Source organism: Boleophthalmus pectinirostris, unplaced genomic scaffold, assembly GCF_026225935.1.
Source record: "Boleophthalmus pectinirostris isolate CB_2022bp ecotype Guang Dong unplaced genomic scaffold, ASM2622593v1 HiC_scaffold_2, whole genome shotgun sequence".
Classification (NCBI taxonomy): Eukaryota; Metazoa; Chordata; class Actinopteri; order Gobiiformes; family Gobiidae; genus Boleophthalmus; species Boleophthalmus pectinirostris.
This window is the reverse complement of record NW_026571152.1, coordinates 14,662,713-14,676,502: the sequence shown is the minus strand read 5'-3', so window position 1 is coordinate 14,676,502 and position 13,790 is coordinate 14,662,713. Positions and strand designations below refer to the sequence as shown.

The 13,790-nt window shown below is 37.3% G+C and overlaps 1 protein-coding gene across 1 annotated transcript in view; it reads right to left on the bottom strand.

The window, feature by feature from the left end:
- Positions 1-13,754, bottom strand: part of LOC110169185 (anoctamin-1) — a 28,400-nt gene extending 14,646 nt beyond the window's left edge. The window contains exons 1-13 of the mRNA XM_055155422.1: positions 13,606-13,754; positions 10,816-10,979; positions 9,470-9,766; positions 6,383-6,478; positions 5,541-5,713; positions 4,312-4,366; positions 4,183-4,234; positions 4,052-4,107; positions 3,913-3,960; positions 3,373-3,437; positions 3,161-3,295; positions 965-1,125; positions 185-267 (exon numbers count right to left, since the gene is read on the bottom strand). Of these exons, the coding sequence (XP_055011397.1) occupies positions 185-267; positions 965-1,125; positions 3,161-3,295; positions 3,373-3,437; positions 3,913-3,960; positions 4,052-4,107; positions 4,183-4,234; positions 4,312-4,366; positions 5,541-5,713; positions 6,383-6,478; positions 9,470-9,766; positions 10,816-10,941 (1,347 nt within the window). The 5' untranslated portion in view covers positions 10,942-10,979; positions 13,606-13,754. The remainder of the gene's footprint in view (positions 1-184; positions 268-964; positions 1,126-3,160; positions 3,296-3,372; positions 3,438-3,912; positions 3,961-4,051; positions 4,108-4,182; positions 4,235-4,311; positions 4,367-5,540; positions 5,714-6,382; positions 6,479-9,469; positions 9,767-10,815; positions 10,980-13,605) is intronic.
- Positions 13,755-13,790: the final 36 nt, after the last annotated feature.

Here is a 13,790-nt window from a genome sequence, read left to right as displayed (position 1 = left end):
CCATGTTTGCATTTTAAATAGACATTTTATAAAAACACACATACATATTTCTGCTCTGGTGTTATTAAATTGTGCAGATATGTATTCAGACATACTGGAGATGAAATATACTGTACTGAAAATATTTGACAAGCTCATTTGAACTGCACCATCTACAGTCAGCTGTTCGTGTGACCCAGCTCACCTCCTCATCCTGCATACTGGTCAGGTCCCAGGCATGTTTCAGATACATCTGACGCCTTTTCCAGTGCTCCAGGAAGCATGCAGCTACAAGGAAAACAACATCATTGTGGTCAAATATTTCCCCTTTTACTGTAAACTAGTACACAATAAAAGGACTATCATTTATGTCCTGACTGATCAAAAATTAGTGAGTACACCCATAAACCCTGCCTGTTCTTCCCCATGCACTTAAATGCCTCTCCTTGTAGGATTGAACTGTACTCTGTGAGTATAATCAGGTGTGTTTCTGCTGTTTTGGAAAATCCCCCCAATCATGTTCATATGCATTTTAGACACTACTAAACTGCTAAACTAGGCCAGAGATTTGGTTTTCCTGGCTCACAAACATGCACAATTTCACAAATGTTGCAATCGTGGTGAAAAGGCAGAAGATTATTTAAGGTTTTTGGCTTTTAAATTTCTTTTATGTTGACTATTTTTAAACAGGCCTATTTAGAGTATACCTAGTCTTAGAATAAATTATGTAAATATATTCACAATATGTCTGTCAGATTAAATTTGATCATATTTACAATAATCTTAATAATAACCTATGCAGATTTATCTGTATTTTCCCAGCTAGACAAGTCTCTCAACACACTACAGTAGCCTAGCCTTTGTTAGGTGATAACATTCGGTGGTGGACAGCTCTCTCTCTGTCCATCTCTGTTTTGCTGTAATATTGAGGAGTACTTCTGCTATGGGACCAGCTGAGAAGTGAGACAGTGTAAGTGATGCCTACCCCACAGAGACATGAAGATGGCGAAGAGGACGGTGGCTCCATTGTCAAATAGGTACGTGGCTCTGGCCAAAGAGCACACAGAGCTGAGCTGCCAGTAGTCACAGACGCCATCACACAGAGGACACATAGTGATGTTCAGCTTGTCATTACAGGTCTCCTCACTGTCAGAGCAGAGGGAAGAGCCAAAGAATTGAATGAACATGCACAGGATATTGAGGGAGGTGCTATGACGTACTAAGTAAGTACTAAGAACTGGGGCTCCTCTTATGTCTGGAATTAGTACCACAGTGTACATTATAAAAGCAGCATCTCAATTTTCATTCCTCTCTTTTGAGGAATTTCCCTAAGACCTATTTCAAATGAGCATTGTTCTAGGCGGGATACAGAGATTTAACATATTGTAGATGTAGGCTGGTGCTGGACCATGAAGTGCTTTAAAGTGATTAAAAGAACTTTAGACCCTTCTACAAGACACATGTTTAGAATTGTTATTATAACATGCTATCACATTAATTTGAATAGGATAAATAAAAACATTCATTTTGATGAAGACAACACAGACAATTGCCAATTGCCAATGAATAACAACAGTCACTATCTAACTTCCAGCTCCAGTTTCTAAACCTCATTAATGTGTGCAAGATTTGAGGTGCTTTGATGAAATAAAACAAATATTTTACTGTCAAATTGTTATGATTCGCTATACACTTTTGGTGCATATTTGTCCAGTATAAAGTAGGGCCCGACTGATATTGATTTTTTTGCAGCCGATATGATACCGATAAAATGGGAGTTGGAGGTGCCGATAGCCAATATATTTATATATTTATTTATATATTTAGTGATGTACAAATTCACTGTAAATCTTTAACAGATTACAAAACTTAGGTCTGGCTCTATTGGATTTTAAATTGGGTTTGTTTAGGCAAAATTTACTGTTATTCTAAATCTTTACAGTCATATTTAAGGACAGTAGGTCGGTCTTATGGCATTTTTCCATGACTTTCTAATCTGTAAAAAAAGTCAAAACTACCGCTATCAGCCTTTAGCGGTAAATGTGTATGGTGTAGCGGTAATTACTTATATGCGGAAATGGTGATCATGCACGCCTCTTTTCACAGCTCATTTACACATCAATGCAGGTCCAGTAATGTGCGTACAGCCACTGTAGTCACTTTACACTAAGCCAGTGGAAGAGAAAACAGCACGTTTATGTGTGGTAGCTACACCAACTAAAAGCTAACCAGTGAGAAAGAGTGAAAAGTAGCTCCAAAACCAGCACATTTGCAACACTCCCCGCTCACACAGGGACCTCTCAGATCACAAGTCTTCACAAATAAGTGTACATTTAATCTTGACTCAAAACAATCATCTATAAAAATATTATAATCCAGCATGTTGACAGCAGCTGTGTGTGTGTCTTCTGTCTGTGGAGACAGTCCTTTGTTCTCCACACTCGCACTGTGATAAAACGAGCAGTAATTTTGGCCGAAATTGCACTAAAGTTCACTTTTATTTATAGTCAATATCGCTGATCAGACTCAAGAGCATTTAAAGCAGGCCTCAGTGTTTTGCACATGGATCTATGGCTGCGTGCAGGTGTAAACACACGCACGTGAGTGACGTGACTCTGGGGGTGTGTTCAGGGGCAGTATGACATCACAGACACGAAGAAATTACTCTGCAGATAAATACTGATGCGGCGGCACATATTAGGACATTTATCTGTAAATTGGACATAATATAGAGAATCTATGCTTTATAATGAGGTATAACATGCCTACGTAAACTATCAGCCCATATCGGCAAGATGAAGGCCAATAGCCAATATGTCTCCAAGTGCCCAGATCAGCCGATAATATCGGACAACCAATATATCGGTCAGGCCATTGTATAAAACTAGATCAAAGAAAGGTTTAATATTGAGTCAATAGCACGTATGCTATGCTAATTCCAGTGATAACTGCTAACTTTTAATAAATACTTTGAAAACAACTACTACTGCAAACTGACAGAATAACTAACTCTAAAGCAAGATAAAATCTTTTCCAAATGTATCATATTGTTAAAGAACAAGAACTGCAACAAATACAAAACTAAATGCAACACTTAATAACACTTAAGATCTTCAGCGGAAGAGGTAGCAGAGGCAACAGTGGCTATGAAAGGCAGGTGCCATGAGTTATGAGGACTGACCTGGGAATGTTGGAGTCCACAGTAAAGATGCCATAGAGGAAGACGATGATGCCGAGCAGTGAGGGAGGGATGAGGAGCTGAGTATATACTCCCAGCCATGCAAAGTATAGGCCAATCTGCTCTCCAAAGTATTTTCTGTCACACACACAAATACAGGACTGTGTTTCAAAGTCCTTAGCCAGTTCTGTCAGTTTAGACTTGTTGCTAAGTACCTGATCAGATCCACAGGCTGGTATTTGTACATTACTCCATAGTTGGCCCATTCTTCATGGAGAATCTGAGAGACAGTTAGAAAAAAATTATTTCTAACACTGCGAATACAAGACACGTTTTCAAGGATAAGGGCTGGAGAAAAAAAAGACACAAAGTTGCACAACAACAACTAAAAAAAAATATTGTCTAGGTGACATGCCCTGAACAAGTTTTGAGAATGTGGAAGGAGCCTAGTTCTCCTATACTAAAAATGTGATAATAGACACTGCTGAATGTGAAAACATTTTGGGGAATGAATGCGATTGGGACGGTTTTTGTTTATTTGTGTCTGCATCAGTTTAGATGTTGTAAATACTATGCATTTTATGTTTATTTGGTCTGTACCCATCACTGGTTTTGTTTTTTCATTTTTAATGTCAAAGAAAAACACAAACATTTGAATTATAAAAAAAAGGCTGTTCTAGGGAATGTTACTGCTATATTGCTTTGTAAAATTCTCATCTTTGTCAATATTGTCAAACACGGTTTGGTGATCTCACCTGTCTGTCATTGCGCTGGTCCCTGCGCCCCCTCCTGGTGAATGACCCCTGTATAAAACAGTACAGTGAATGGTCCTGTGTAAAACATTAAACAGCGAGCTAACAGCTGATCCCCACACACAATCTTGTTCAAACTTACGTCATGTAGAGGGAAGGCAGACTCATATACTCCTCGAGCCAGTAATGATTGGATACCTGTGGAGAAGACCAAAACAAGTTACTATAAATGAGACATTACAAATGCTTTAGCAGTGACAAATCTGTTCTTACCAGTGGTTTGGCAAGTTTGTGTACAAGTAATACGAGAAATGATCTCAGCCACCTTAAAAAGAGGAAAGACTTGTTATTACTGGATATTACCAAATGTGTGAAAAACAAAGGGAAAAGCTTTGTACGTACTATTCTGCTGCGCGTGGCGTTGTCAAAGAGGGTCTCTGTAGATTTGATGTCATACCTGTAACAGAAGACAGAGCAGTAATAGTATGCACTGTGTAAACAGACTAGATTTTTTGTTTCATGACATTTAATTTATTTCTTTGATAAACTTTTTTTTTTTTTTTTTTACCTTGAAACGAAAGGTGAACAATGTAACTTTTCTGGTGGAGTGTACACTACCTCCTTACATATTTATTTAGCATTTTTTTAACTACACACATTTTATTGCTATAAATATATTATAAATATATTGGGAGGAGGTACAGGAGCCTCCGTCCCTGCACCACCAGACTCACTAACAGCTTCATCCACCAGGCTGTCAGGATGCTGATCTCTCTCCCCTCTCTAACCACCAGGCAGCCAGGAAGCTAAGAATCTGCGTTTCCCCAAAGAAGAAAAGTTAGACTTTTCCATTTATAAATATTATTATTATTTATTTAGAAGACTGGGAGTGAGGGACACGATTTCAATAATTCATATGTTTCATATGAAAATTGACTGTAATCTTTCTGAATTGAATTGAACTGAATTAAAAACACCGACTCTTATTGTGGGTAGGATTGCCTCTCCACAGATTTGACCTGTAACTTGCCTTCCTTCATTAAAATATGTAATGCTATACTACAGAACATTATAAAGCAAAGAACATCTCCATGAAGACCAGAAAAGTTACACTTTACACCTTTACAATATATTTTTGAATGATGTCATGCTTAATAATCAAGCCAAATGATCTAAATACTAAACTAAATGGATCTATTCTATATTAATATATACAGGTATTATTAGCCATGTTAAATGAACTGTATGTAGCCTTTGCTTTAACAGTTTTAAAAAAGTTACTACAATCACAACTGAACTTGGGTTACCAGTGCCTGAACCTGTAGATAGAGGAAACATAGATTTTCTCATTCTCAGTACATGGACAGGCCATGCCTCAGGCTGCATTAGCACTGATTAATGTTTGGTTGCATTTGCTGTAGTTTAGGTAGTGACGATTCAGATCAGAATAACTTTTTTTAACCAACTGGATTTCAGCATTGAAACTGGCAACCCATGTAAGAGACTCATGAAAGGCTCATTCTGCTTTCTGATTGTAAAATTGTCTTGATAACCAAGACACCATGTCCAGTATTTTTTGTAATTAAGAGTAATAATAAACAATACAATTGTTATCAGGTAACGCCACTCACAGGTGGAGCTTGTCCCTGATGAAGGCGTGTTTGAGGGTCTTAAAGCGGATGCGGGTCTGGGGGTCTCTCTGGATCTCCAGGTCAGGGACATCCGGTTGGAATGGAGTAGACATTTTGGCTATAATGTAATCCCACACACCAGCGATACCTGTGCGCTTACGCAAGTCACACTTCTACTCAAAACAAACAAAAGTATATTAATTTAATACATTTAGATTTCTAAAGTCACAATATAATCATAAGAAGTAAATATTGTGAGAGTAATAATGAGAATTCTAGAAGGAAAAAGAATAATCTTTTTTTTTTCAAGTTCACCCAAATATAAAGTGCTTTTTACATGACTTCATAAACATTGATTGGTCACATACTGAAGACTGCTGATCTATTGGCAGGACTACAACTAACTAGTCAAACAATTATTTCTATTTTACATCTAGACTTTTTGAATACATTTTCAACTGAAATATGGTGCCTGAGCATGAAGACCATTTATGAATAATTCTAATAATTATTATTGAAATCAGGAATTGTTTATTCTTGTGATTCCTTATATAGTCCAGATAATGATTATGATTATCAAAATACAATTTTTTTTTTTTTTTTTCTTTTCTTCTTTAGTCAATTAATTGTTGCAGTCCAATTTATTAGATAATCTGACATAGAGATAATAATAAATAATTATAAATCTCTGAGGTTTCTTGTCACAATCAAACATGTATATGATTCTGTATCATGATAAACAAACACATTATGAAAACATATACAGACAAAAGCATGTATTTATTTTTCCGACATTCTGTGAAAAGTTAAGCTGATTAAGGTCACTTTAAGTAGGTCCTGACCTTTTTGACAGCAACTTTAATCTTCTGGAGTTCTGCCTCGCGGCTGAGGAGGGGCCAGGGGATGTGCAGGCGCAGGAACCTGATGCCATGTGCCCTCTGTGACAAACAACACAGCACCATACAATGCATGGGATAATAATACTTTGTTATGTGATTGTGTAAATATATAGGCATATAACGCTCTTCTATTTCCATTTTTACTCACGAGTCCGCTCAAAAAGACAAATCTGATGGGCTCACAGAGACTGGGCTAGCAGTTAAAATATTGATAAATATATTGGCCAATATTGAAACTGATATATCACCCGCCCTATCTCTTTATACCAGTTCTGAGACACAAGTCCCACAAGATGAGACATGAGATCAGGTCCACAAGAAATTTCCCTATAATAATATGATAAATGAATTGTGTTGATGAGTTCATAAATTTGGACAAGTATTATTTTAATATCTTTTAAATTTTAAATTGCACAAGGGAACATTCTTGTGGTAATTTTATGTTGTTAGCTCATGTCCCATCTCTAAGTTGTCACAAATCACATCAAAATAACAATTTGAGTTGAAGCATAATTCATAATGAACAAATTGTTTATTAAAATGTTTAGTAATTACTATGTATTGCATGAATAATACAAGTTATTGTGAATGCTTTTAGGTTATTAAAAGTGTATAGATGTGTTACCATGTTCTGTAATTCACGGTATTCTTATATTGGATTCAGTTCATATTTTAGTCTTCAAATGTCACTGCTCCTGGAGTTATTTACGATGTGCACTCTGAACAGAATCCTACTTTTTAAAGATAAATCACAAATGAAATCGCAACCAAAACACTTACACAAAAATTACAGTTAGATATTTTTTTTCCAAAATCATGCAGCCCTAAACAGTATGTAAATTGTCACTTTGCCTTATGAGTGCTTGACCTGAGATGCTCCTCTAAAGCTGTAAGTACGCTCTTATATAGTAAGTGCTCAATCCTATTAATTCAAAACCAGGCAGCAGCGACCAACAGAAGCCCAAAAGACCACACATGACACATACATAACAAATACTATCCCTGTACCATGAAGTCTGGGTGTGCAGAACTCTGTTAGTCAAACTAATGTTGCAGTAGCGTTGTCATGATGCTAAAATTTTAAACTAGATTTCAAGTAATAGACTTTATAATACTGACACTCAACCAATACTGATTACACGGTAGAAAGCGATTTTCAACATTAAATCATAGTACTTTCTTTTATTACTATGTGGCCTTATAGAGTATATGTGTAATCCCTCAGTTGTTCCATGGGCGTATACTAGTCTATGTGCTCTTATACATGTTCTGATATAGCTCAAGATCATTCTAAAGCTGTTCAGGAAAGGTTCATTTCTGTCCTGTGATTTGTCCTTAGTCAAGTAAGTATCTGCTAGTAGTTTCAATAACAGTTTTAGTAGTTATTTCTTTACTGGTTTGGCAACCCTATAGCCTTGTTTCCAAAGGACTGGTACAAGGCGGAACGGTGTGGAACCTGAATGTTTCCACTGAGTAAAGAGATCCGTACTGCCCCCTTTTTGGGGTCCAAAGTGGACCGCTGGAGGTACTACCTTCCAAAGCAGTCTGGAATGATTGAGACCTGAGACCAGCTCATAGGGGGTGGTGCTAGTCATGCCTCCACGCAGTCATTGGATGACCACCAGCATGCCAATAGTGATGCACGCATGGCAACAAGTAAATAGTGTGAATCATATTAACTGTTTTTTAACAATGGTGCAGAAGCACTTACAGGTAAAACAGAAGAGTTGAAGGAACAGCATGAAACTTACATCCACTCAAAAATGTCCAGTCTCCAATGCGGGGCTTTTACAGTGTCTGCAGTGTTGCAGTATGAGGTGTTATTATGAGCTCGGGGCTGAGACTGAACTATCACATGTTACCACAATGCAAATAATGAATATAGAAGATGTTTTATCACAATGTAAAAGAGACATGTTTTAATCCATTTTCTCATCTTCCAAAGTTGGAAGAAAATATAAAGCCAAAAATATTCATTATTAACCAATTGTGTTTCATCATTTCAGCAGTAAAATCACACGAAAAGCACTTGCACACTGACTAAAAAAACAGTGTTTAAGGACATAACAGCAACAGCAGTCGTAGTAGTAATAGTTGAGTGTTTACTACAGAATACTACATCTTGGTGAAGGTTCTGTAATCTGGCCTTTAGCTTCACACAATCTTAAGCCTGAACCAAAACAGAGTGATTTGAAATGCCGACATGCCACAAACACACATACACAGGGCACTGAGTGATCCATCCTCTCTAATGCAATGCTCTCTCTAATGCTCTACGATTGACTGGTTGGGAAAAATCTGTAATTACGATTTTATTTGACAAGCATTGTGATTAGATTTACAATTTGTTTTTAAATTAGGATTATGTTTAAAGTTCGCATTTTAAACACCAATAGAAGAATTGAAAAAAACACTAAAATATGAACAAAGTAATACAAGAATCACGCTTCAGAAAATGTTTGAACAGATCTAAACTACAGGGTTAACAGTTTTTATGCAGAATAAAACAGGAAATGTTGTTGTTTATGGAGGAAATTATGGTACTTCAAAAATAATGGCCTTGTGATTTGCAAATTGTGTTTATTCAGATTACGATTTCAATTTGATTGCAATTAATCTTGCAGCTAAGGCCGTCAAAAGTATACAAAATCAGATACTAGTCAATACTAAAATTTGTTTAAAACTAGATACTCAATGGGTCAGGTCAATACTAAAAAAGTCACATTCACAGGACACAAGTGAACCTTTCCTGAATAGCTTTACAATGAGCTTGTGCTGTATCAGATAAGTGTAAGGCCACAGACTGGTACACATGGATCTGAATGACTGAGGAATTACACAGATATAAGGGCACATGGCAATATAAAAGAAAGTAAAATCATATTCTGTTGTGTTGAGTTTAGGATCTATTCCTTTGTATCAGGATCAAGTTTGAAATGTTAGTATTATGACAACACTACTTTCAGCTCTGCGTAGAACAGTATCTGGTCTATAGACATACAGATTACAGTGCTCCCGTGGCTCCCTCACCTCCTTGTCCCTCTCCAGTTGCAGCCCAGCTTCCACTAGTTGAGCCTCAAACTCCTCCCTCATGAGCACCTTCTCCTCCTCCGTCAGCCTCTGCTCTTCCGGGTCAACCGTGGTGGCACATTCTCCGGACTCCCCCTCATCAGACCTGGTGCCCGGGAAGGGGATGCTGCCATTGGACGCGATGGACAGGCGTGACTTGGATGCTCGTCTCTTCTTGCACTTGAAGGACAGGACGTAGTCCACTTTACGCTTCCCATCAGCAAAATAGAGCCCCGGGCCCAACTCAATGCCTGTCACCTATCAACACATACATGTACTTTACATTTACTCTTTGTTTAGTTTGGGTTTACTGTCTTTTTTGTATTTTGTCTACTTTCCTGATTTTCCCTTTATAACGGGGGACAATTTAGATGCTTTAGGTTTACTCAAAGAAGCATGCATTAAAAATAACTACCTTTAAAATGTATTATTCACACGGAAACACACAGGAAAAACAGGGCAACCACAACATTACGAAGAGGGTTAATCACAGAATGATTCATTCATTCAAGACTTGAAATGTCCATTGGATTTGGTCTTATTCCAGTGGCAAAGGATAGTAGCTCAGCTGCTCTTGCTATGACCATATATCAATTCTTGTTCACACACATGCCAAATACTGAACCACTTTCACCTCATAACCCTAAAGTCTGATAAACTCAGTAAACACTTTCCTAAATGTAAAATATAGCGAAAAAAAGAATGGGCTGCAATAAATAATAAATAGCAGAATGTATCTATAATGAGTCATGGTATTGAAAAACAACAAAACATTCCCCATTCATGCAAAAAAAAAAGTACCTAAAATATTGTTCCATCCTATCATATATTAAACGATACATCAATATACTGTAGTTTACTGGGGCAAATTTACTGATCTCCAGAATGCAGCTAAGGTGTGCACACTGGCCCAAGCTCACTCTCAGATCGAAAGCTCTTTTACTTTCACTCATCAGTGTCAGTGTGAAACTCACATAGCCTCCCAGGACCTAGCGTCCACATATGTGGACATATATGTCCAACAAATTTTGGGTTGTTTAGGCACTTAATAAATAGTTTTTGCAAATCACTATTAAATTTTGACTTTAGTGAGTTCCATCAAAATGATTAAAACATAAAATGAATGTTTTATATTTCATATGTGGACATATAAATATAAAATATAATAAAAATATAATTCTCTAATGCTCTATATTTTTGCACACATCAGGTCCCAATCAATCCAAATAACAAAAGAGAAATCAAGCATACCATGCAAGAGTTCAGGTCCTTGGAGGTTTTAATTAAACCCACAGCACAGTGCTTACCGGAGGAGGGGAGTTGCTCCGGTCTGAAGAGGGGAGGGTATCTCCATTAGTTAAGTCAATCCCGATCCCAGACAGAGAGCGGGCCAGAGACACTAGCGTGGACGAGGGGAGGGGGGGGTCACTCATGGTTGACACAGGACAATGCTCTTTTACGTTTCATCCCTCTGTGAACAAAGGCAAACATCATGACAACACTGTGGCACATTCATAATCGTGTATTTTGAAAGCATATTTAAATATTTTCAGGTGATGCTGTGAAGCTGCGTATTAAATAATCAATAAAGGGACTTCCTAACTTGAAAAATGTTTGTTTATGATATATGATATTTATGATTGGTCTTTTGATTATGCCCTTTCACAGCAATTATCAGTCAAAGTGAATATGTCTGCCAGTCTACTAGGACAGTCATGGACTCAAATACTTCAGACTTTCCTTCCTGGATGGTAATACTAGTTGTGAGGTATACATAATGATAAAAACTAATCATTCACTCAGATATACTGTAAAAAAGTGCTGTCTACATCTAATATAATGCATTCCAGCATGTGAGACTTAGTATTAAGGAAGGATGTCATAACTTACATCATATCACACATTTTACCATGATATATCTGTGACATTTTTGCTACTTAGTCAAATTTAGTTTTCATTCCAGGAAACTGCAGTGCCTTAAATTACATTTGATGTAACTCTGGTCAGACTCAAATACTGTACATCTTAAGCCTGTGCTTACATGTCTCTGTGGTCATGGAGCCAACATGAAAATAGAGAAAATGTGTCCGGTAGTTCAAAAGTTCAGTTACAATGTTTACTCTGTATCAGATGATCCCGTCTTATCAGGGTCAGACACAAAAACACAGCAGTAGAGATCTACTTTAAATGTCCCTACTGAGAAGGTTTAGTGATTTGCCTACTAAAATGGGCATAGGCAAGTAAGATTACTATTATGTACTTTGAGTAAGAGAACTGAAGTATTTGGGGAAGAGAGTAATTGCAAGAGTAACTAACTAGATAATAATTAGATACAAAGTCAGATTTATACTTTGAACTTAATTTAATTGAGAGGACATTATATTAAATCATAATCTGGTATTTTCAAAAACCACGAGGGGGTTGCAAATAACACAAATTTTCAAATAATTTCATATTGTCATCTTATGTCACTTGTAGACGTACTCACAGTGGGAAGAGGAACCAAAATTTTACTCAAATAAGAGAACTTAGCACTGTCAAATGTATTGACAGTGTCAAGTGGGAATAAAAGTATGGTGTCTGAAAAGTACAGTACTTGAATATTTGCAACTGAGTACTAACTATATATTTCCCAAGTCTAGCTGTAGCTGAACTGTGGTTTTCTCTAGTGAATATTTAATCTTACTTATTTCCTTGTTCAATTGTGCAATTACACTATGTAACTGTTCTGATGGGTAGTTTGCCTCCTGATTATCTCCATGGGAGTAGATAACTTTAATGCCATTCTATGGAGTATCTTCATAAGACAGAAATGTTAATGTAGCTTTAACACATTAAGAAATATTGTTTGGCATGTATTAAATGAAGTGAGCAGTTCATTACTTATTTGTAAACATTATTTAAAAATGTACGCTCTGTGCCCAGCCTTCTGTCCAGTCACACTGGGTTAGGTGAAAATGGAAAAAGAAGATGAATGAATACAAGAGTGATAGAGAACAAGGCCCTATTATACTTCTACACAACTCTTTGCAAAAGGTCTAATGAAGGCTTTCTAATTAACCAAACTGACACTGTTGCTGTTAGGCTTCCTTGGCAGTAGACATACCTGTCTGCTGCATGTTTGTACACAGACAGTGCTAGTCATAGTGCAGTTTCTATGTGGAGCTTAGCATTGTGTAAGCCAGCTAACAGCCAGGGTCAGGAGTACCCTCACAGCGGGCAGAGGGTAACAAGGGAGAAGATTATACACCGCTAATTATAACTACAGCCTCTTTTACTCCATACGGTTGTTTTGGAAATACAAAAAAATTATAATAATAAAAATACAATTATATTTAATAGACTGAATAAATCAGATAAAAAAATACAAATAAGACAAAATTGACAAATAACGGTATGAAGTGATAATTCTACATTTGGAGGTAAAGTTGAAAGTTTAATCTCGTTTTGTGCGGTACTTGAAAGTGTAGTAGCTCCGGGCAAGCATGTTTGCTTGTCCTTTGTGTTACTTTTTCATCTTTAAACAGGGTAGAAAAAAAAAACGTATTTTTAACCTATAATGCATTTTTGTGTTCTGGTCATTTACAAGCCTGTTGTTTTAAGTGTATTTTGTCTAAAGGAAAAAAATATTCCACCCTTTAGCGTTAACGGGTATCAAACTGGTCCAAAGTTGAGACACTTGGGACAGTTTTTTTTTATAATAACTGAGACAAATCAGTGGTTTTAGATCAGTCCACTAGGACACGAGACACAGAGTCCAAAACAAGTACTGTAGGTAGGCTACTGTACTGTATACCTACCTACAAGTATTTCACATTATTTTCTGTTGTGAAACAAAGTTTAACCTGGTATTCCCACTTCTCCATTTGAACTAATTAATCCCAGACAGGTGTCATCTGGAGCGGCTTAGCCCACTGTACAAACTCTGCTCAATGACATACATCGGAGCGCAGATGGCGAGGAAGTGGAAAGTGTCTGAGCCTAATCGTCAAGCGCAGAGCTAGCAAAACAACCATCTTAATAATTAAACTTGGTCTGCGCAGCTATAACTCCACGTGCGCGCGTTAACTGAAGTAAAAGTGAAATATGTACTGTACCAGAGCTCTGGAGTAGTTGAGGCTTTTGCAGGAGCATGGATCGCGGCTGGAACATGGATGGACAGGCACCCTCTTTCTCAAACGGGAGGACGCTAACGAGCTGAGCAATGATCCGAGCGCGCCCCCGTGAGAAGAAGGATTAGTGCGCGCCACACGGAGACACGGCTAATTCCCACCCACCTCCT